At 38.5% G+C, this 21,847-nt stretch overlaps 1 protein-coding gene and 1 long non-coding RNA gene across 2 annotated transcripts; both read right to left on the reverse strand.

Annotated features, from left to right (window-relative positions):
• Positions 1 to 78: 78 nt before the first annotated feature.
• vkorc1l1 (vitamin K epoxide reductase complex, subunit 1-like 1) lies at positions 79 to 12,683 on the reverse strand. The gene is made up of 3 exons (XM_023276506.3): positions 12,418 to 12,683; positions 7,073 to 7,182; positions 79 to 4,758 (listed from the first exon to the last, which is right to left on the reverse strand). The coding sequence occupies exons 1-3, from the start codon at positions 12,639 to 12,641 to the stop codon at positions 4,532 to 4,534; spliced, it is 561 nt and encodes a 186-aa protein (XP_023132274.1). The 5' UTR covers positions 12,642 to 12,683; the 3' UTR covers positions 79 to 4,531.
• A 4,157-nt stretch (positions 12,684 to 16,840) lies between these two features.
• Positions 16,841 to 18,965, reverse strand: LOC129350529 (uncharacterized). The gene is made up of 2 exons (XR_008603967.1): positions 18,305 to 18,965; positions 16,841 to 17,579 (listed from the first exon to the last, which is right to left on the reverse strand). It is a non-coding gene; the product is annotated as an uncharacterized LOC129350529 (long non-coding RNA).
• Between the last annotated feature and the right edge of the window lie 2,882 nt (positions 18,966 to 21,847).

The following is a 21,847-nucleotide window of genomic DNA, read 5'->3' on the forward strand; positions in this document are numbered from 1 at the left end:
TTTGAGATTAAAAAAAACAGTCAGCTTATTACCGATTACAACACTATTTAATTTAAAATAACTTTAAGTGACAGAAGATTTCAGAGGGAATGTTTTAATGGTAGACCATTTCCACATGACAATGACACAATTAAAAATGTTCTCATGTCAACCTTTTCCACAGTTTTCCCTTAAGGTAAGTTGGATTTAAACAGATTATTTTCTCCGCACCCTCCTACCATTCGTGTAACACTTTTCCATGTAAGAAAATACAGCATTTTAAAACATATTTGGCAATACAGAAGCAAACCCAGTAAGTTTTCCTCCACAAAAAAATTTAATAAACATTTTATGCTGACACATGGATTCCTAGCCCTCCAACCCCTCAACTTTTTTTTTTTACTAAAATAACCCAGAATGTTAACAGTCTATACAGCTAAACGACATAATTAATGATGAAAAAAAAGAACATTACAATCTTATCATTTGCACAGAGTGTAGCTAAGAAACTAGACAAGAGAAAGATGATGATTAATAGTGGAGTTTAGGAAGGGAAAAAAGGAACGGCCATTGATTTGATAGGGCATTTTATCTGGCAATTTCTGAATGGATTTTTGCACTGATACTGGACATCAAATCTTTGGGTTTTTTTTACGAATTTGTCAGATTACATGTTAAGGAAGGCAAGCAGAAGTGCCTGTTGCAGTTACCATTCTTCATTTTACAAGGCTATTACTGTTGCTTGTCTTTGGCTCAAGGCCTAGTGATCAAACAGAAGGCACTTTTGTTGGCATTGGTGATGCAACTAACATGGCAGTTATACCTCAGGGCCAAAATGAATATTCATGAGGATGCAGTAGTGATCATTTTCACCTTCTTTTTTTGACGTTAAATCTTCACACAACACGGTGATCCTTTTACCAGCCAAAGATTTCACAAACTTTAGACCTAACATCCAAATTCCTTGCCCATTTATTTAAAGTAACTTCACACTACTAGTGTAATAGATTTGCATATGACAAGAATCGTGAACACAATGATAGGCTACCTACTGTACGCTTGTCAGTTCTATGTCAGTACTCACAGGACTCATACTTGTTGCCAAAAAATAGCAAGTTATGTCAGTTTGACTTCTCTAAAGAAAAATAAAAGACTTGGGCAAGAATCCATAGGAGACTTGACTTATGTAACAGTGCACAGGCTTTTCCAGAAAAAGGACAAAGACAAAACAGTGTGGTTGGTAATCTCATTACGAGCTGAGATGAAAAAGAACCTGACGTAAGCCGGACAAGACAATACTGTGCATAAGGGAGTCGTAAAAGAAGACCTGCTGAGATGGGATGGAAGCAGGTAAATGGTTCTATTGAGGACCACAGTTTTGTAAAGGACGCTACAGGTTCTTGGATGCTTTTGACAATTTTCCAAAGCAAACCAGTGTTTAAATGCAAGGGTCTTTTTCCTGAATAGAGGAATTTTTGGCCGCACGCAAGAGGTTTAAAAAAAAAAAATTCAATTTGTAGTTTTGTTAACTGAGGTTTGATTTTGAGCCTAACAGACATTTTTGCTTAACAAACTGTCAGTAATAACTAGCAAATGCATAGGTGTCTGTCAAGTACGACTGCCTTTGCTGTACATGAATCGATCACACTTACTATTGTGTGTAGTCTCCCCGTGAAGGTAACACCCTGGATGAGTTCTTCTGTTCCAGGCAGCAATTGGTTCCCCACTGTTGTTTATAGCATGGACATCAAGTTGCAAAGACTTGAAATACACATAAACTCACCAATTGCCATTATTAGTCTAACACCCTCAAATCTGTATAAATCTGTCAATCAAGCCAAGTTGCATTTTAGGAAATTAATAAATTCTGATATGTGGCTTTTATTTACCCAATCAGACCCAAGTTGTGATTTACTGGTGGAACACTCTGAAGTTGTTACCCGTCAGAGTGACACTGGAGTCTATATTTAACTAGTGGCTCACATTACTTAAACCCAAAGGGCAAATATTGACACAATGAGCAGTATTTTAGATCTTTACAGTGAAGGATTCACTGATCACTATTACACAAGGTATGCTCTGGAAAATGGCCAACAGTAAACAGCCTGCACACTGATCAGCCACAGCATTCTAACCACTGACAAGGGAAGAGAATTACACTGATCATCTTGTTAAAATGCAATGCTCTGTTGGAAACCTTGGGTTCTGGAATTCATGTGGATGTTATTTTGATAAATACCACAAACCTAAACATGGTTGCAGACCAAGTACACCATGGCAACAGCAGAACACAGAGCCCTGCCATACCATAAAAACATAAAAAAAAGGTCCAGGTCCATGACTCGACTACTCAGAGGTGCTTTGACAGGACGAGGAAACCTACACAATATGAGGCATGTGGTTGTAATGTTGTGGCTGACTGGTGTCTAGATGACATATAGCAAATGGGTCACAATGTGAAAGACCAGAAATTATTTTTAAAAAACAATGATTTCAGAACTGAAAGTTAGAAGCACGTTGCTGAAATCACTTTCCTGACAGTGGCTACCATCACTACTTGAACACTTCTCATCCAATGAAACAGCTGTCAAGGAAAACCTGAATTCTACAAAAGGGACATGGAGACTAGCAGTGATAGAAACTATTAACAAGCTGGTTTATCACCACAGATGAATCACTTCATTACAGCTAATACTGTGACAGATCTTTGACAGTGTGGAAGATTGTCCAATGGCCAACATGATGCTTAAAGCCAGGAGATAGTGTACCATAAATGTGACAAGTAGGATACTTTAATGAGTGGGTTCTGAATGAAAAAGCGACCACAGTCCTACTGTCACTTCTCTACAAGCTGCAGGTCCTTTTATCCCAACAGTGATCTACTTCAGTCAAACCTCGCTACGTTACATCAGCCACTTAGTGTAATAGCAACCTGCTGGAGCAAAAACCCCACCTGGACTCCACATATGGCTTAACACACCGTTTAGTTTTCTTACAGAATCTTAAGCCTTGTTCCATTTGTCATTCAACAAAGCATTTTACATTTTTCACGTTTTGTTCACAACCTGCAAATGAACTGTAACTCAGCTTGGCAAGATCACCGTTACTGTTCAGTTGACATCAAATGTGCACAAAAGCCAGACGAACATGAACCGAAACAGCAAGGTAAGAGACACTTCTGCCACCAGGCCGCTCTACCCTTGAGCAGACAATCACAGTGTAGCAGCCTTTTGCTACTTCATGAGACTATTAGGGAGGGAGAAACACTTCAATGGTATCTTAATTTACAAAATTATGGTCATAAAAATAAAGCCTTGGACCTGTGACAATAAAACAATGAGAAAAAAAGTGGTGTTAACATGACATTACCCACCCACACCCCAAAATAAAGGAAAAAAAAAGTTAATTCACCTTAACACTCCTTTAGGCACATAAGTCTTTATGGATCCCACTTGTGTGGCGGTCAGGAATGCTTTTCACACAATAACAAAAACAAAAGAGTGAGGGTGCCTTCATGCGAACTTGGTGAAAAGAACCTGCAGTTCTCTTTGAAGGACTTGTGTCTGTGGCTTCAGATGAAACAATAACCACTCAGAACAAAGAAATCCACACACGTCTGAACTGCATGCCTGACCAGAATCACAGGACTCCAGATGTCCCGAGAGCATCCACCTAGCTGTGACCTCCATCACTTGTTGTTCCAGATTTACTCCTGTTTTCTTGTTGGTTGTTTTGAAATTTTTCCTTAAAGGTTCATGTCAACACTAAAAATCACAATCTAGCCTGGAATATTGCTCAGCAGCTATTTACAGAATTGCAAAAACAAACAATCTGACTGATCTACACACAATATCTCACACTGCCCCGTCTGTGTTTTTTAGTGGTCCTCTTTAAAAAGAAATGTACTACAAAGTGTAAACATGGAAAAAAAAAACTATCCTATAGAAATGTTAATCGTTTTGTTGCCCCTTCTCACCCTGCTATAAAACCTTATCCGAGAACTGTGAGATAACCTAATGAGTGTTTTTTTTTCTAATTTTGGGACCCTTTATTGGCCTCTGACTTTTAGTGCAGATGCGCTGTGCAGTGATAGGAGCTCTCTAACCATTTCATGTGAACCTCTTCAAATGTCCTGTGTTTTCCTCCACTCTGCGATCCTTTTTGTTCAAATGAGAGTTGTCCTCCATCGTTGTGTTTTGTGGCCTTCTGTCTCTGCTTGCTTGGGTTGTTGTGTTTCCCTCACACACACAACCAACTCCCTTCCTTAAGTGAGTACGTTTATTTAAAAAAAAAAAAAAAGACAAAAGAAATTAAAAGTAAAAAAGAAATTAAAAAAAAAATCACCTTTCACTTACAAATCCTTCCGTGTTTGCAATCAACATTGAGATGTCAGGCCCAACATTTAAGTTAAATTTCTTCATTTTTTTTTAAACACACAGCAGAATAAACATTGTTTGGAAGCAAGGTCTCCTGGTGGCAAGTCAAATGTTCAGAGGTCACATTTCTTTTTTTTTTTTTTGTTTGTCATATTTTTCTCGCCGCTCTCGGCAGCTTAGTCCTGCTTGGCCTGGAGCTGCTGCTTCCAGGCCTCGTTCAAGTAAACCAGTCGCTTGTAGTTGAGAATAAAGAGAATGAAGTTCAGCGCATATGTGGTGACACAGATGATGCAGAAGTCCTTTAGGACAAAGTAGAGGATGTAGCCCAGGTAGAGCGAACCCACCACCGACAAGATGGATGTCGTCATGAGAATTAGGGCGGCCATTGCACTGACAGTCATTCCTATGGCAAGAAACACAAACTAAGGCTTAGGCAAGTAAATTAATTTAAAAAAAAAAAAAAAGAAAGAAGAAGAGACAACTTTGCAACACACAAGCAACCCGATGAGTGGTCTGTTTTCAGCCTCAATCTTCTCTATTTTTATTATCAACATCCTCGTGATGACATTCGGCTGAAGCACTGAGCAGACCGTCATACTATTCTGTCACATGAGGTTCAGTCATACTTCTAAGGCTCAGTCTCCTCACTGTTTGGTTTATTTTTCATCAGGTTTAAAATGAGGCAGCGGCTAAAGAATATTTTCACTGTCGATTATCTTCTCAGTTTGACAATCAATTGTCCAGAAAAGGGTGACGTTATCTAATGTCTTTATTTATCCACAACTTGAAGATATTGACTGAACTGTCATAGAGTAAAGAAACCAGTCAGTATCTTCAAATTTAACAAGCTGGAATCAGAGAAATATTTTTTCTACTCTAATAATTCAAACGGATACTTGTTGCAGATAATTTAACAGTTGACAAAAATGAGTTGTTGCAGCTTTGGTTTGTAGCAATCACTACCAATCAACAAAGGAGGTTTCTTTTGTTGCTACCAAAATTGTTTGTTTCTTGCCATTATTGAGATCTTCCCTCTTTACCCAGTATATATTTAATATGAATCTAGGCTGATTTATAAATGATCTCTGACTAGCAACATACTCATATCTATGTCTCCTAGAACTGGACAGATTATTGGCCTGGCTGATTAACAGCTACATTTTTCCAATTATCTGCATGGTTTTTTTTAAAGGATTCCTGATACAATAAATGCCTGTTGCCTAACTGTCTGTCGTCACTGTGTGGCCTCGACCAGCACTTTCTGACAGGCTACTACTCGTGATGTGTAACCAGTCAACACTGAAAGATAGATGCCAAAACGCCTTAGAATATGCAAAACATAAAGGCATCTAAAAGAAGTTTTGTGGTGAAGTTTGTGTTATTCGACGTGTTGATGCCAAATCTACATTTTTACTCTCATGTATGTAAATTCCAAATATCAGTTATTGGTCTCCTTGATCAACAATAATCTGTAACGGTCCTGAAAACCACCAACGCCTAATGTCTGAACATGCTTGAATCACATGAATAGGTGACTCTGAAGGCATGAATAAAGCGTAAATGTGAAGGCTCACTGTCAGACGCAGATGGATGTTAATGTTCACTTGATTTAAGGTAAAAAATGTTCAATAATACCATTAGTATATTTGATAGAAAGAAATTTCTTCAGCACCTATTCTGATAATTTTCTGAACTAATCAAAAACAGTCGTATTTTTTTCTTTTAACAGGCTCTCCACTAATTTTCCAAAGAATTAACAGTATCGTGCCATATATCTATATTGCAGTGCATAACAATTGTTTTCATAATGCTTAATTACAGTTGAGAAAACCTCAAATAAAAGTGATTACAGACCTTTTAAGTAAGTACCACAGAATGTGCCCCATCCATAGCATTAATTTCATGTTTTGCAACAACAGTTCCAAGCTGTACACTGGCATAGATCAGAGATTAAAGCCCTGCTTATGCAGATTTTGGAGTCGTGCCTACTAACGAATGTTGGCCGCCGTGAGGATAATCAAGGTTCTGAGACCAACTGGCCTCGCATTTAGTATGGAAATCTTGACCCGCTGTAGCAGTTTGAGTTAACTGGGATGCTATTGTGTTGGTCAAATGAGTGGTAAATGCTGTGCCTATAAAGACCTCTTGTTCTGTGCCAGCGCCAGGTGGCCAAGCAAGTCTACAGGCCACTCGGCAGGCAAACATGTCAAACCAGCATGACTGAGTCAGCAGCACCATTCACATACTGAGGGGAGGAGAACTTTCAATGTAAAGGCAGCAGGAAAAAAGCTGTTCAAGTTAAAACAAGTCGCACATGAGGGGAAATATTCATGATCACACTGAAAAGTCAATATTAGATGGTGACAAACACAAAGTAATGGGAGTTAATCCTAAAAGAATGAAGCCACTATCTGTACAATAGTAAGCATTTGCATTCTTATTAGGTTAATATTCTATCTCTGCAGACTGCATTGAAATTAATTTTTTTTAAAACTAAATATATTTTAGTTCAGTAGAATGATCGTCTGACAAATATGAGCTATCACTTTAAGTGCATCTCTTAACATAACATCAGTGTCATGTGACTCAGTCAAATATAGCTGTGACACCACAAGTCAAAGAGTGAGTCAGCACTTGTTGCTCATGCACAGGCTAGGAAAATGTGTGACCTCAATTTGCAATGCTAGCAGATTACGCTATATAAAATGCCATCTTACCTAGTAGGAGCTGAAAGGCATAAAAGACGATCCCATAGACACTGTTGGGTTGGTTCAGTGCACTGTCATTTCCAAAGATTGAGCCCAAGAGTCCAAATCCTCGACCCCACCTAAAACCATAAAAAAGCATCAAAGAAGATAGTTACAACTTTATATAAAGGTCAGTAATATCAAAACTTCATGAGTCAGACCTAAGTATGCAGATAAGATTAGAAAGGCAGAATACAACAATCAGACTCAGGTCATATAACTGGATTTATTTCCTGGAAATTATTTCCTGGGTTTGTTTTCAGGAATAGTGACTAACCAGGTGTGTGAGCTTTTCTTTCTAGCAAAACTCTGTTTCAGTATAGAAAAATTACAACTCACACAATAGCAGTGTAGTGTCCAGTGAACTAAAGATTACATCTTGACTAGATCTGACTTTACTGTTATTGTGCAAGTACACAACCAATAAAATGCAGCTAACATCGAACCAGAAATGCAAAAGAATAGTATTATTTACAGACCGGTACAGGGAAAACTTCTACAACATATGTGATGTTTTTCAGGAAGTACAGTGTTATTGATAGTAGCAGTAACACTTAAATTGTAACTTACAATTATTTTTCATTCCCACTTGCATCTCCATCAATTCTGATTTGCAATAAATTGGTTCCAGGAATTTTTCAATTAATAAAAATAATCTATGCTGACTTTTTACATCTTAATATTTTCTGGTTTCACTTCTCCTCTAAGTGAATAACAGATTGAATATCTTTAAACGTCTTTTTCTGACGCCTGTCATTATGAAATGTTTTGAAAGGCTCATCCTGAGGCACATCAAGGACAGTATTCCCCTAACCTGGACAGCAACCAGTTTGCCTACAGTGGGAAACGATCCACAGATGATGCAGTCTCTGTCTCACCTGGAGCATCCGAACACATACATCAGGATGCCTTCTGTTGATTTCAGCTCCGCCTTCAACACAATAATCCCCCATAAACTGGTACTCAACCTTCACAACCTGGGACTGTCCGCCTCGCTGTGCTCATGGATTTGTGATTTTCCCACAAACAGGCCCCAAAGGGTAATAATCGGGGGCCAGACATCATCCCAACTCATCCGGGTGCACCACAGGGCCGTGTGCTCAGCTTAAGGTTGATAAACCTCTACAAACTGAATGAACCAAATGCCATCAAAGGGAAAAGCATGATGGAACAATAAAGAGCAGCAGACCAGCACTGACATTTCTGTTCCAGAGTTTTAGATTTTACTTTTTGTCCACATACAGAAAAAAACACATCCCACCAAACCAGCAGGACAAAGGAGTCGCAGAGCAGAGGGAGCCTCAACCTGACCCACACTAATCTCTCACCTGGTCTCCTCCAACCCCAATGAAATTACTGTGACCTGCCCACACTTTCATTTAAAACACACATAATTTAACAATATTTACACTAAACATACACAATGCAAATAACTACAGCCTGATGAAGATTCAAGAAAACACACAATAAACTGAAGAAATACTAAACACTGGTCAAATTTATCAAAAAAAATCCCTCTACCCCCCTCCCCTCTCCCTCCTCTGATCCTTCAACTCAGTTTAAGCAGATGATTGGTGACTGCTGGAGGCCTGTAGCCACACCCTCATGCCTGCACTCCATGAAAACACCCCTCTGAAGTGGACCAACACCAAATAACAAAAAAAACCCTTCCTGTATCAGTCTGTGTTGTCCATCTTTATTGTCGATACGCATGTGTTCCTTTTTCACTGTAGTGAGGGGATGCTTCCCAGCTCCCTCATAAGTCCTTTTCACTCTCTTCACACATGACTGCACCCCCACCCACACTTCCACCACCATCGTGAAGTTCACCGATGACACCACCTGTGATGGGTCTCCTATCGGACAACGATAATGATGATGATGACGAGACTCACTACAGAGAGGAAATCCATCACCTGGTCCAGTTGTGTTCAGACAACAATCTGCTCCTAAACACAGGTCGTCGTGGACAAACGGAGCACCCAAAGGACACCACACACTCCACTATTCATTCTTGGGCTGACCTCACCTGGGCCATGAACACCTCCCACCTGGTGAAGAAGGCTCAGCAAAGGCTTTTCTTCTGAGGAAGCTCAGGCAGGCTGGACTCTCCTCTCAGCGACTGGTTAACTTTTACAGAGGCACCATCGAAAGCATTCTGTCTCTGTGTGACTGTGTGGTACCAGCTGCACAGCACGAGACAGGAAGGGCTTGACCTGGGTGGTAAAAACAGCCCAAAGGATTGTGGGAAGTCCTGGACACTGTATATTCTGGTCACCTTCAGAAGAGGGCTAGCATTATTGCCACTGACCCCACCCACCCAGGTCGTAAGCTGTTTGTCCCCCTGTCTTCAGACTCGGACTAACAGACTGAGGAACAGCTTCTTCTCCAGAGCTGTAACCTCCATCACACTCATCCTCCAGCCCCTAACAACCAAACTGAACTGTTCTCACTGTAAAACCTTGCACTCTATTGTTGTGGCTGCTAAAAACCAAATACAGATTTTGTTTTTCACTAATTTCCTTAAACTACATGTTTTGTGTTTGCTTGTTTTATGGCTTGTTTGTTTTCAGTTTTTATCTGTCGTTTTCATATGAGAGTATCAAATTGAATTTCAATGTACAATGACAATACAAACAAGACATTGAAGGAGATCATCTTAGGCTTTAAGAAATACAGATAGAACTCTTTTCACAATTTTTTGACATTTTATTGACCAAACAACTATTTGGATAACTGAAAAAATAATTAGTAAATTAATCAACAATGAAAATAATCATGTACAGCCCCAATTTTCATTATCAACTTATGTCCTGATTATTTTGTTGACAAATGTTTCATCTGCAAAATGTCATAAACTAGTAAAAAACTGTACATCGCAATCTTCCAGTCCTCAGTGTCTGCTTCTGACCACAATCTGAAGAAGACATTGCAGACCAAGTTTGGCAATTTTACTTTAAAAATGTCAAACAACTGATTATAAAAGTAGTTTACAATCAACTGTCCTCAGTCACTTGAGCACCACAATCATGGTGGGATTGAATTTGAGTTTCTGTGGGCCAGCTATTAGTTGTGTCTCCACAGCTTAATACCATTCACCACCATTATTTCCAACCTAGGGGAAGAATTCGGTCTCATGTCTGTGTGCGCCCCGGGAAAAAAAGAAGTTTTAACTCTGCTGTAAAGCAATTTGTCTTCAAAGCAGATTCCAGGCAAATTTCAAAATTTCTTTTTTACCAGCAAACAAAAATATTTCAGCTTCACTCATTGAGGTAAACAGTAAACATATTACAATGTATCATGTAGTCTGGACACCGTACTCCTGTTATACAACACTACAAACGTCTGCGTTACGTTTCCTGCACAATATAACAAGTTGTATGTGCAAACTGGCTTGCTCATGCATTCCTTTCAAATGATTTCAAAAGTAGACTAATTAATCAGTAAGCTGCAGATTTGCAGACAAATTTAAAAAGCCTTAATACAGAGTGATGTATTTGTAGAATAGTTTATCTACTTCTATACACGTACAATGTATCACCATTTATAATGCAGCAGTAATTTTCTTCTGTACTAATGTGTAGTGAATGGATCTTCTCATGTCCACATTAAAGCTCTACAGCAGCAGCAAGGAGATATAATTCTGGTTCAATACCTCAGACCTTTATTTTACATCTGCTCATTTCTTACAATCCACTGTGCTTCAGATTAACTATCCTGAGCATGCTGGACATGATTGAAAGTATGCAACCATTTAAAAAATCTATTTAAAATAGCACATAATTCTTAGCATGCACTATGTTTTAGCAATCTCATTTCCTCCACTGTGGTATTAGAGCTTATTCACCTTGAGTGATATAAATTTTATTTTCCAAGATTACAACATGTCATGCTTTGACTTTGGCAAGCATTCTAACAAGTACTTTATCTTTAACTGCATTTGAGGAAGCATGCACAAAACAGGCAAATCAGCATTACGTTATATCACCAAATTTAGGGTATTCACTTTATCTACATCCACTGATGATATGAGAGACTAGAATGCAGGGAACCACGTTTGTTCAGGCTAAAGCTAGTCTCACTCACTTCTGTAAAACATAATGGCAAACTGCAACTACTTTTCATGTATTGGGCGGAAATGTAAAATAAATAATGTACTTGTAACTGACTGTTTGGAGCTTCCTTCATATGAGAATGGTGAGACTGTCAGACAGAGAATTCACTCAGTCATTAAACACATATGTCAGACGTCAGGTTACATTCCAGCAGAGCTGCAGGGTTTGTTCATCGCTTGCAAAGGCTCTCATTCAGTCAGATTCTCAAGGTGGGGTTAGCTTGATTCATTGTTAGCTGCATAACCACTGTGAAGCTGGTATGGCAACTATGGTACATTTATTTTTATAGAAGGACTGTGACCTTAAGAATGTATTGGGATCTTATTTTGATTGGATGCACCTTTTGAGTAAACCAGCTCCAGCTACTTTCCCCATTACAAATAAATCAGACTAAGTCCAACAGCAGCTTTATCTGTAGAATTTGGGGTCCTTATCTAACTGGGAACAATATTGATGGGTAACAGGGGCAGGAATAGTGTCCAGTCCTCTCTTCTGACCTCTGGACAGCTCTGTGCACTGTCCCTTTAGGTAGCCACGGTTTAACCCCTTGGGCTGACATCTAGCTGGTGACATTAGCACGATAGCTAATGACAGCTGCATGACAGCTAACGTGAGCTATAACCAGTAGGTTAAACAGTTTCCTTCACCCAAATCCATCAATACTAAGTCATCTAACCACAACAATAGTAGTTTAGTTAGAGGGACAAATGGCTTAACCCAGCATTCATACATTGACAACAATAAAGCACAAGCTACCGTCAACTCCTGTGCTAAAGTTGGTGTTACAGATGTGTTAGCCTCACAAACACAGAGAGCAGCCGGTGGGATCAGTCAACATTAGCAACTGATAATTAAACAATGCTGAAGACAGACTGTTGATAGCACACAGGCTAAGAAGTAAGTTAGCTTTAGTGTTGACCCAAGAGGTTCGTTAGCTACCGATTAGCAAAGTTAGCTTCGTCGAGCTAGTTAGCCAATGATGTACTTATTCCCTGACAAGCTAACAGTTAACTTATTTGAGGGAGGTTGTGGAACCAACAAATATCTCGCCGGCTGCCGGCAGTAGTAGTCTGCAGTTAGCTTTAGCAGCCAGACGTTACGGAGCTGACAGTTTAGAGCGCGCAGCCCTTCCCAGACTGCCACAATAGCAGCAGCTTCATTGAGCGCCACTGTCGGCGCTCTTTGCTGAATTCAAATTACCTTGAGCTGAACACTTTTGAACAGCTGATGGAGCTGCTGACATCGCACATAGCCTTATAACTGGGATCCCGTGCCTTTTCCCTCTCGACGTGAAAAGCATATAGAGACAGCAGTATGCCCAGCAGGCAGACGAGGAGCCTCGCTATTCTCTCCCACCGAGGGGTGGACACTCTCAGGACGGGCGCCGCCATCACTCTCTGGCCTAGCTGGAGACACGCATACATACGCAGCCAGTTCGCCTGTGAGGCAGAGCTGCGACGTGGAAAAGCGTCAGGACGTGTTTCACCGCGAGGGGCGGGCCGCCGAGCCCAGGAACAACACTATCCACCCTGAACACCACTCTCTATGCGGAAACACCCAACACAGGCGTGGATTTCTGAGGAGACGTCCCCTAAATATGTGGAATATGAGCATCTTTTATCTCAAACACAAAAATGTGTCATATGTTCTAAAATGTGCAGAAAATTTGAGCAGAAATCTTCCTGAAACATATCTGAGCTGTTAAAGTCCACCGGGTTATAAATAAATGAAAATGAATTTAATTAACAGTGATGTGAACAGGTGCCACATGCACTATTAACCCTCCTGTTGTCCTCATTTACGGGCACCAAAAAAAAAAAAAAATACTGTTTCCTTGTCTGAAAAAATTCAAAAATTCAGCAAAAAATCCCCCAAATTTCTGAAAATTTGCTAAACCTCCAGGAAGTAAAGAATAATAATTCCTTAAAAGTTTCCCTTAAAAAAATTATTTTAAAAAAATCCCCCAAATTTGGCAAGGAATTCTTTTAAATATTTTCAGAAAATAAGTAAAAATCTTCCAAAAAATCCTAAAGATATCTAAAGTGATTACATATATATCAGTAAAACTTCTAATATTTTCTTTAGGAATATTCACATAAAAATCGCTGCAAATTTCGCTGGATTTTGGTTGATTTTTATGTGAATATTCTTAAAGAAACATTTTTAACATTTCTTTTTTTCCACCAAAAAATGTTCAAAAATTCCCAAAAAATGTTGAAAATGTGGACATCAGAAGTTTCACTGTGAAAATATAAATACATTTTTCCACATTTTCAAACTTTAAACCGGGTCAATTTTGACCCAGAGGACAACACAAGGGTTAAAGGGAGCACTGCCCCAAACAAAAGGCACTAAAAAGGATAGAGCAGTATGTCTGTATGTGTGCTGATCAGAAGCAATATTAAATAAGAAAAGCTGATACTGGGGGGGGGGGGGGGGATGAATGACTGAGAGCCTTACTGCATTATTTTGCTTTATGCATTGAATTGTCACATGGTGCCAGAATTTTGTTGTTTTCCTTTGCATAACTAAAGATGCTTCAACCATAAACCGAAGCATTAAAGTAAACAACTGGTGCATAAAAATTAACCAGGATGCAGACAATGAAGTATTTGATGCTAAAATATTTGCAAAGTGGTACCCAAGAACACTCATTTAATGTATTCCCCCAATGTGTAAACAAGTTCTACACCCATACAAGCAAATAAATGAGATTTGTGGTATATATGCTTTCAAACATCATACAGAGTTTTTTTAAATTAATTTTTTAAAGTCTCTTATTCATATAGAATACCTGGTTACAGGGTGGAGCCAAGAGGACCATGGCAAACTGAAGTCTGAGAATCCCACACAAACAATAATGAAACTGGAGTTACATCCAGAACTTTTTTTGCAGAACCATTTGTTTTGAGCTGTTGTTCTCATACAGGTGGATTTTAACAGCACAACCGCCCTGCAGTCAGTGTCTTTCAAAAATGCACAATATGACCAACACCCTGTAAAAAGTTATTTTTTTGTGCAACACTGATGTTTGTTTTTTTAATGCACTTTTTTGTTAGGATTTTTTTTTTCAATCATCTGATTTAATTATACCACATTCACCTCCAGTTACATCTGCTTTGTGACTGTGAATCTGCATGGAAACACTAAGACACTAAACAGTGTCTTTAACTGAACAATAAATGGACTGAACAACAGTCACAATTTAAAATACCTACACCTGGAGGTTGTGGAAAATGAACTGCAAGGATGGAAAAGTAATTTAAATAACCAAATAAATAATTGTTCCATTGATTCAATGTATTTTATTTGAGCAGAGACCAGTGACCCATTGGGCCACACGATACAACCAATAGAGAATCCTCACCCAGTCAACCACATGCAACCAAGTTCTGACCACTGATTTGGTTGCAATGCAAAGATTTCTTATTAGTGGAAAATGTGTAGACAGCATGAAATGCATCTGTTTTATACATAAAGACTCTATTTGTACATGTTTTTGTTAGCTAAGGTCTATATGATTTAGCCTGTGGATTTCAGGTACAAGCTTTTACAGATAGTAAGGATGAAACCTACTTTAAAGATTTCTGGTAATAAAGTGTTGAACAACGTAAGACTGACCCACAACCTGCAGCTAAAAGAAAAGTCTGGATGGACATAATGAGACAGCTCAACTAGGTGAATGTCCAGAGCAGAATACTTTTGTCATATGACTTTTCTCATGTCATTACTCCGCCAAGGAACACGGCAGTTATGTGACGCTCAGCGTTGGTTTGTCTGTCTGTGTGCAACATTACTCAAAAATGGATTAGTGAATTTGGATGAAATTTTCAGAGAAGGTCAGAAATGACACAACGACCAAGTGATTAGATTTTCGCACTGATGCAGCTTATAGTCTGGATCCACAGATTTGTTAAATATTTCTGTATCATTGCGAGATAGCGGCACAGCAACACTGTAACTATGACAACAAGTGAACACTACTTCAGCTGCCTGCTGACGATCACATGATTGCAATCCTACTACAAATCCACCACTGTGAACTTATCAGGATTCATCCGTCAGAAATGATACAAGGAACAATTGGTTAAATTGTGGGGGTGTTTCTGAGTCCCATCAATTCCCGCCGCCTGCTACATAGTTAGGTCACTTGATTTGGTATCCGTACATAACGTACACATGCAAAACACGTGTCTGTGCTCAGCACAAGGTCATTTTGTTTGTGGGTACATCTATATGAAATGGACACATTCTATGTTGCTGTGATTTCTGATCATCAATAACAAATAAACAAATGCTGCATTTCTGACAATGCCATATGGGGGAATGAACAGCCTTGGTGTAGTACTGCGCTCTCTGAGTGCTTTTCTAGTTTCAAATGTAATTATCATATGAGTTCTGTCACCTATTTACAAAACATAACTTTATCAACCATTCCAAATCTTTAAGAAATTAAGGGCTATATAAAAAATATATGGTCCATTCCACAATTGGAGGACATTTTACGTCCCACCTATCAACTTTCAAATAATCCATGTACAAAATACCAAAATATGCAGTTGTTGTGTAAATTTATTTGTCCTGATATCAAAAAAAAACTAGGAGAAAAGAATGTTTGAAAATATTTTTCAAAATCCCAAATAAGTCTGGAGTTCCCCCTAAAATGCCATTTTTCTCTTGTCCCACCAACCTGATGACAAAACTGAATCTCAAATAAGACAGTTAAAATGAAATTTAAATCTCATTTTTTTGGTATTATTTTTTTCATTAATGTCTCTTGTAATTGTGGGCTTTTTTTTAAATGAGCATAATATTTTAAATAATAATCATTATCCATGGAACATGTGTCCCACAACAACCCTGTCAGCATAACCTTTTTAGCTGGTAGAAGAAGAAAGCAGTGAATCACACAATACGCTGGAATTAACATCATCAAACAGTTTTCCAAAAGAATGGGTAGAGCAAAGCTATGTCCTCTGTTTTTTTCATATTTTCATAACATTATCAGCTTTGATTAAATGTCTCACTCAACCTCATGCAACCCTGTTATGCATATTATCAGATGAGAAAATTATTTTTACTTTTTTCTTTACTGTTTTCCATCAGTAAGTTTGTCCTCTTGGTCAGCAGTAACAGCTAAATATGTAGCTTCTACTCCTGAGAAAAAGCTAACATTAGCATGGATTACCAGCCCTGTTACTGTGATTACAGTAGGGTTAGCAAACAACTAATAAAACATAGAATAAAAATGGTACCATTGATGTGCAAGCTGAGCCAATCAAGTCTTTGATAGTTTATTACCTATTATTGATGAATATGTAACAGAAAATTGTAAAAAAGAAGGTTTGTTTTTCAAAAATTTTGAAGCCCAAATGTCCTCCAATTCTGGAATGACCCATTAAACTGCACTCTAAGAAATTTCCCTGTAAATTTACAGTAAAGAGCTGGCAGCTAAAGTTGCCAGCAGCGCACTGTTATTTTACAGTAATCCCACCGTATTCTACAACAGTTTAATACTGTAAAAAATATTACGGTATTATGCTGTTTACAGAGCTATTTCCTGGGGCTTTCAAAATGAAAGCCCCAGGAAATAGCATAGCATAGAAATGACTCAGACAAGAGATGACTTTTCAACATTAAGCTTTTATTAAAGCCAACACTGTATCAAACATAGTTCAAAAACTGACTTATTTAACCCATTAAATTTTAGTAACATACAATCATTTCCTCATGCTGAACAGGTTCTCATTGTGCATGTTCTAGTTCAGGTACACTGAGTTTGGTTTCCATTTTTCCTGAACTGTAACAAAAGATTCCTATATATCACTTAAATTATTTAATACTGCATTGAACACATTCAGCAACTAACAAATTTCAAGAAATTGAAGTCTTGTAAAATACAATCTATAAAAACAACTAATGATTTTTAACAGGTTGTCAACAATCTGTTTAAAAATTGCACATCACATTTCAGGTACCCTGCCTTCAGAATCAGTCTTTCATAACTCTTGATCATGTTCAATAAACACCAAGTCATGGAACAAACCTGGAACTACAAAACTGAGACACCAGGACTGACGTATTTTATACTGAACCAAACACAATACTGAGACTTGTTACCTTAGAATGACAGTATGAACATCTGGTTGCAGACGGGGCTTTTCCTTTGTGAAAGTGAGGTCCTGTGTGGAGAGGTGTTGTGGGTTTACATGAAGTCCCACTCAGAGTCCATCAGTCTTTTTATAAAGGAGGCTACATGAGGATTTACAGTAGATGTCTTTTTCTGGAGCAGCTCCCCGACCTCTTGGACATCTCCTTGCTGGCCTTTGTTCCCCTCTCAGGGTTGATTACCAAGGAAGCGCCTACAATGAAATGACAAAGAAAGAGTATATTAGGTGTGGTAGGCAAACATCCCTTAAACTCAATATGGAACTCTGTCACATTCATCAAAAAAATCCAAACAAACTAACAACAAAAAAACAAAAAACAGGAAACTAAAATTAAGCAAAACAGAGGCTTCCACTTATAACAGCTGTTTAGTTCAGTACACATTTAAATCTAATTTTTGCAGCCGTTTGCATAACAAGCAAGTTTACCTTTCCTAAGTGGAGAGAAAAGCAACATGACAAATCCTACAAACCTTTTTAAAACTTGAAATTACCCAAATGGTGGAATGCAGACAAGTACATGTGGAGATGTGATAACAGATCAGTGGAGCATCACGTTGGATATTTGATGGAAAATTACACAAAAGACAGAGATAGCTAACCTAACCTAGTTGGATCCGGTTGCTTAGAAATTCATTTTCCTGGTCTGGTTTAAAAGAAAGACCCAAAGTTTTGTCCACTCTGCAGCCAAAGGAGAGTATGCTAGCTGCTAGCTAGCTAACAGTGTGGGAAACGTTAGCATTCATGCTAGCTGCTAGCTAACAGTGTGGGGAAACGTTAGCATTCATGCTAGCGACTCGTGGCTAACACCAAGCAGTAACTAACCTGGCTATATTTATGTTACTGTCAAAGAATAAAACATAAATAAAATAGACTGACAGAATTAAAAGTAAGGCTGACTTTTTAATAATCACAGTTACCTTGTTCAGTGAACCGGAGCAGGATGGATCAGCTACAGATGGTCCCTGCAGGTCTGAGCCGGCCCGAAAATCGTTGTCCTCAGTTCTTCCTTTTCTCCACATCTTCCCTCAGTAATGAGTAAAATCACTGATACAGAATATTTTAAACCTATTTCGTCACTTCTTTGTGTTGGCTGTTTGCTAAATGTGGTGATGTGCAGGAAGATTTGCCGAGACCAGTAACAGTCGGACTGCAGCAACAGTCACACTCAAATCAACCCAAACCAGAAAAATACTGTAATCTGCTGTAAGATTGTACGGTAGCTTGCTGTTAATATTTTGTTCTTGAAAAACACGTGAATTTACAGTATTCAGCTGTATTTACAAAGAACGGTATATTACTGTACAAAATATGCTGTATTTTTACAGCAATTTGTTACAGTGTGTATATGAGGTCTAATTTACTTCTACATGACAGTATTGTCTGCATTAGCAAGTAATAAGAGTGAATAACCAATAAAACTGTGCGTGGTGTGTATTAATGGTGATTTAAGCATTAATTTCTATAAATGAATTCACATAGTGCCTGCAAGAGTTACTGTGTGGAATTTAAATCAATATCCACATCCCTACCACATTTTACAAAATAAAAGCCCTTGTGCCTACTTTACCCAATATAATGGAAAAAGTGGCTGGAAATGAGAAAATGAATGTTATCACACACAGGCCATATATATATATATATATATATATATATATATATATATATATATATATATATATATATATATATATATATATATATATATATATATATATATATATATATATATAGAGAGAGAGAGAGAGAGAGAGAGAGAGAGAGAGAGAGAGAGAGAGAGATATGTATATATATATAGATATATATATATATATATATGTACACACACACACGAGCGCACAACTGTATGCAAAGTAGGTAACAAACCATGAACTAGGAGCCAGCCTTAAAGCGAACAGCTCTGGTCACGTGACTGCGTGGATATAAACACAGGGTGACATCATCTGTTTACTCGCTCTGAGCTCCGTCTGAGATACAGTCGCTACCTTCTGTGTCCAAATGGAAACAGATATGGAAAGATTTGTCTCTTTCGAGGAGGCTTATTACGACCAGTACGATTATTACAACTTGATGGAATATTCGTGCCACGCTGGAGGCAAAGGCAGATCCAAGAGGGAGATCGAGCTGAACACAAACCGCCATTGCCCCGCGGGACACGAGAGGAAGATCGCAGAGAAATATCACAACAGCGAGATGAAGCGCAGGAGAACCAAGAGCTCGTCGTGCTGATGTCTCTGCTCGATGTTTACAAGGTGACAGTGTACGTTTGGAGTCTGCTTTCATGTCAACTTCTGTGATTTTACAAAAAACGCCTCCTGCTTGCATATTTCCGTAGAGAAGCAGACCTGCAGCCTCAGCAGGCAGCTCACACCCAGAAATGTGAAGTGAACAACACCTTGCTTTGTGGTTGCAGTCAGAACATTGTGATCTGGGCTTGTACATTCATGCTTTACCTTAACTAGGAGGTCAATCTGATGGGGAGGGACCGGTGGGTGTGTGTATTTCTCATCTAACATGTTTTTCATTCCACCTGTTCTGTTTGCATCACCATAAAAACAAACCAGGCTCTATTTTCCACACAGCTGGAATAACTACTGTGGGTTTTTGCTAACTTAAAACTGGACTAGTCCATATACAGAACATCAATCAGGTTCAAGCTTCTGCAATGTGAGGATTTGCTTCACACATATTTTAAACTGGACATAATTTGGAGTTGAAACTGTTCACTTTTTTGACATTTTATAGACCAAGTTGTACGGGCACTAAATAAACTGCTGACAAATAGATAAAAAAATAATATCACATGTATTTATTGTGCTTCAACTGTATTGTCATTCAAAATACATAACCATGTAACGCAGGGGGAACTTTGATTCTAACAGAAAGCCCACCGAGGGCATGCTTTTAATGACCATTTCATTCCTATTTCCACACAGATTTGGTACCCAAGTTGGATTTCCGATGTTGACCATGGCCAAGTGTCTCTGCCTTTCCTGATCCAGCGAATGGAGCGCTGTGACACCGGGAACTTGCCCAGCACTCTGTCACGAGACAGCCCTCCATTCCAAACTCTACCCAGTAATCAGACCTGCTCCTCTCTGGTTACAGCTGTGCAGGAATAGTTTGTGTTTAGCTATATAGGTCAGTGGTGTGTGCTTGATAAATATATATATAGACTGGGTCACGTATGTGGTCTGTGGGTGGAGAAGATGTTATACTGTATTTTAATTCAATAAAGTGATGTTAATTAAAACCGCTTGGGTGTTTTTTTTATTACTAGTGTTCGTGACGGATAATGAAAACATAGTTTGTGTTTTAATTGTTCCTGTAAAAGAAAGATTTATCCCCAACACTGTGTAAAGTTGTCCTTTGTATCTGTGTCAAATGACTCTCTGAGGGAATGAGGTTCTCTGTTTACTTTCTGTCAGGTGAAGTGTTATGTACACAGAGACACACGGATAAGTTGCAGGCCTTGCTCAACAATATGGCCAACCACCTATTAAGATCATTTTTGTGCAAAATTGCAATTTTTTTGTTAAATTTCCTGGTTATTTTTAGTGTTATGAGAAATTTAATTTGACCACATCAACCTCTAGTCACATCTATGCAAGGCTCCTAGAAGAGTTTGAAGTGAATAGACTGGACAGCAGTGACAACTACAAATGCCTGGAGGTTGGGGAAAGTGAACTACAGTGATGGAAAAGTTACATAAATAAATAATGAATAAATGAAAAGGTTAAGGGTACTTCGATATAAGTGCAGGAGCCAAGCAGTTTCCATGAAAACCACAGTTTGGCAACCCCACTCAGCCAGTGGTGACGTCTGCTACAGGGCTACACATGTAGTCATAGAGACAGTTACATCCAGTAATTACTGTTTTTGTGGCAGAACTTTTTTGCAGAACCATTTCTTGATAGACGCTCTGACACAGATGCATTTTAACAGCACAACAAACCCTATTCAACCACATACAATCAGGTTAATCAGTTTTCCCTTTGTAAATAACAAATATGTTTGTGCATGTGTTTATCAATTAAGGTGTGTATGATTTATGATATAACTATGGATTTAGTTAAAGTTCTTGTACATACTGTTAAAGGCTGTAGAGATAAAGAGTTCTGGACGCAAACGGCTGAACAATCGAACACTGATCCAGAACCTGCAAAAGGAAGAAACAAAAGGCTGGACTCATTGTGTTGTCTTAACTAGGTGGATGCCATACTTACAGTCATCTCATGAGCTTTCTGTTAGAAAGCAGAACTTTAGAGACAGTTTCAGATTTGAATCAATTAAATGTTACATTAAAAAGTTTACTGTATTTGAGCTCTCTTCTACTTCCACATGGCAGTCTTACCTGCATAAGCAAATGATGAAAGTGACTAAAAAAAGTATTGTGGCTATAGTGACTATAAAACATGCCTCTGTCCTGACGAGAGGCTCGCCAATACTTGCTAGTGTTGATT

This window comes from Amphiprion ocellaris, chromosome 14 (assembly GCF_022539595.1).
Source record: "Amphiprion ocellaris isolate individual 3 ecotype Okinawa chromosome 14, ASM2253959v1, whole genome shotgun sequence".
NCBI lineage: Eukaryota > Metazoa > Chordata > Actinopteri > Pomacentridae > Amphiprion > Amphiprion ocellaris.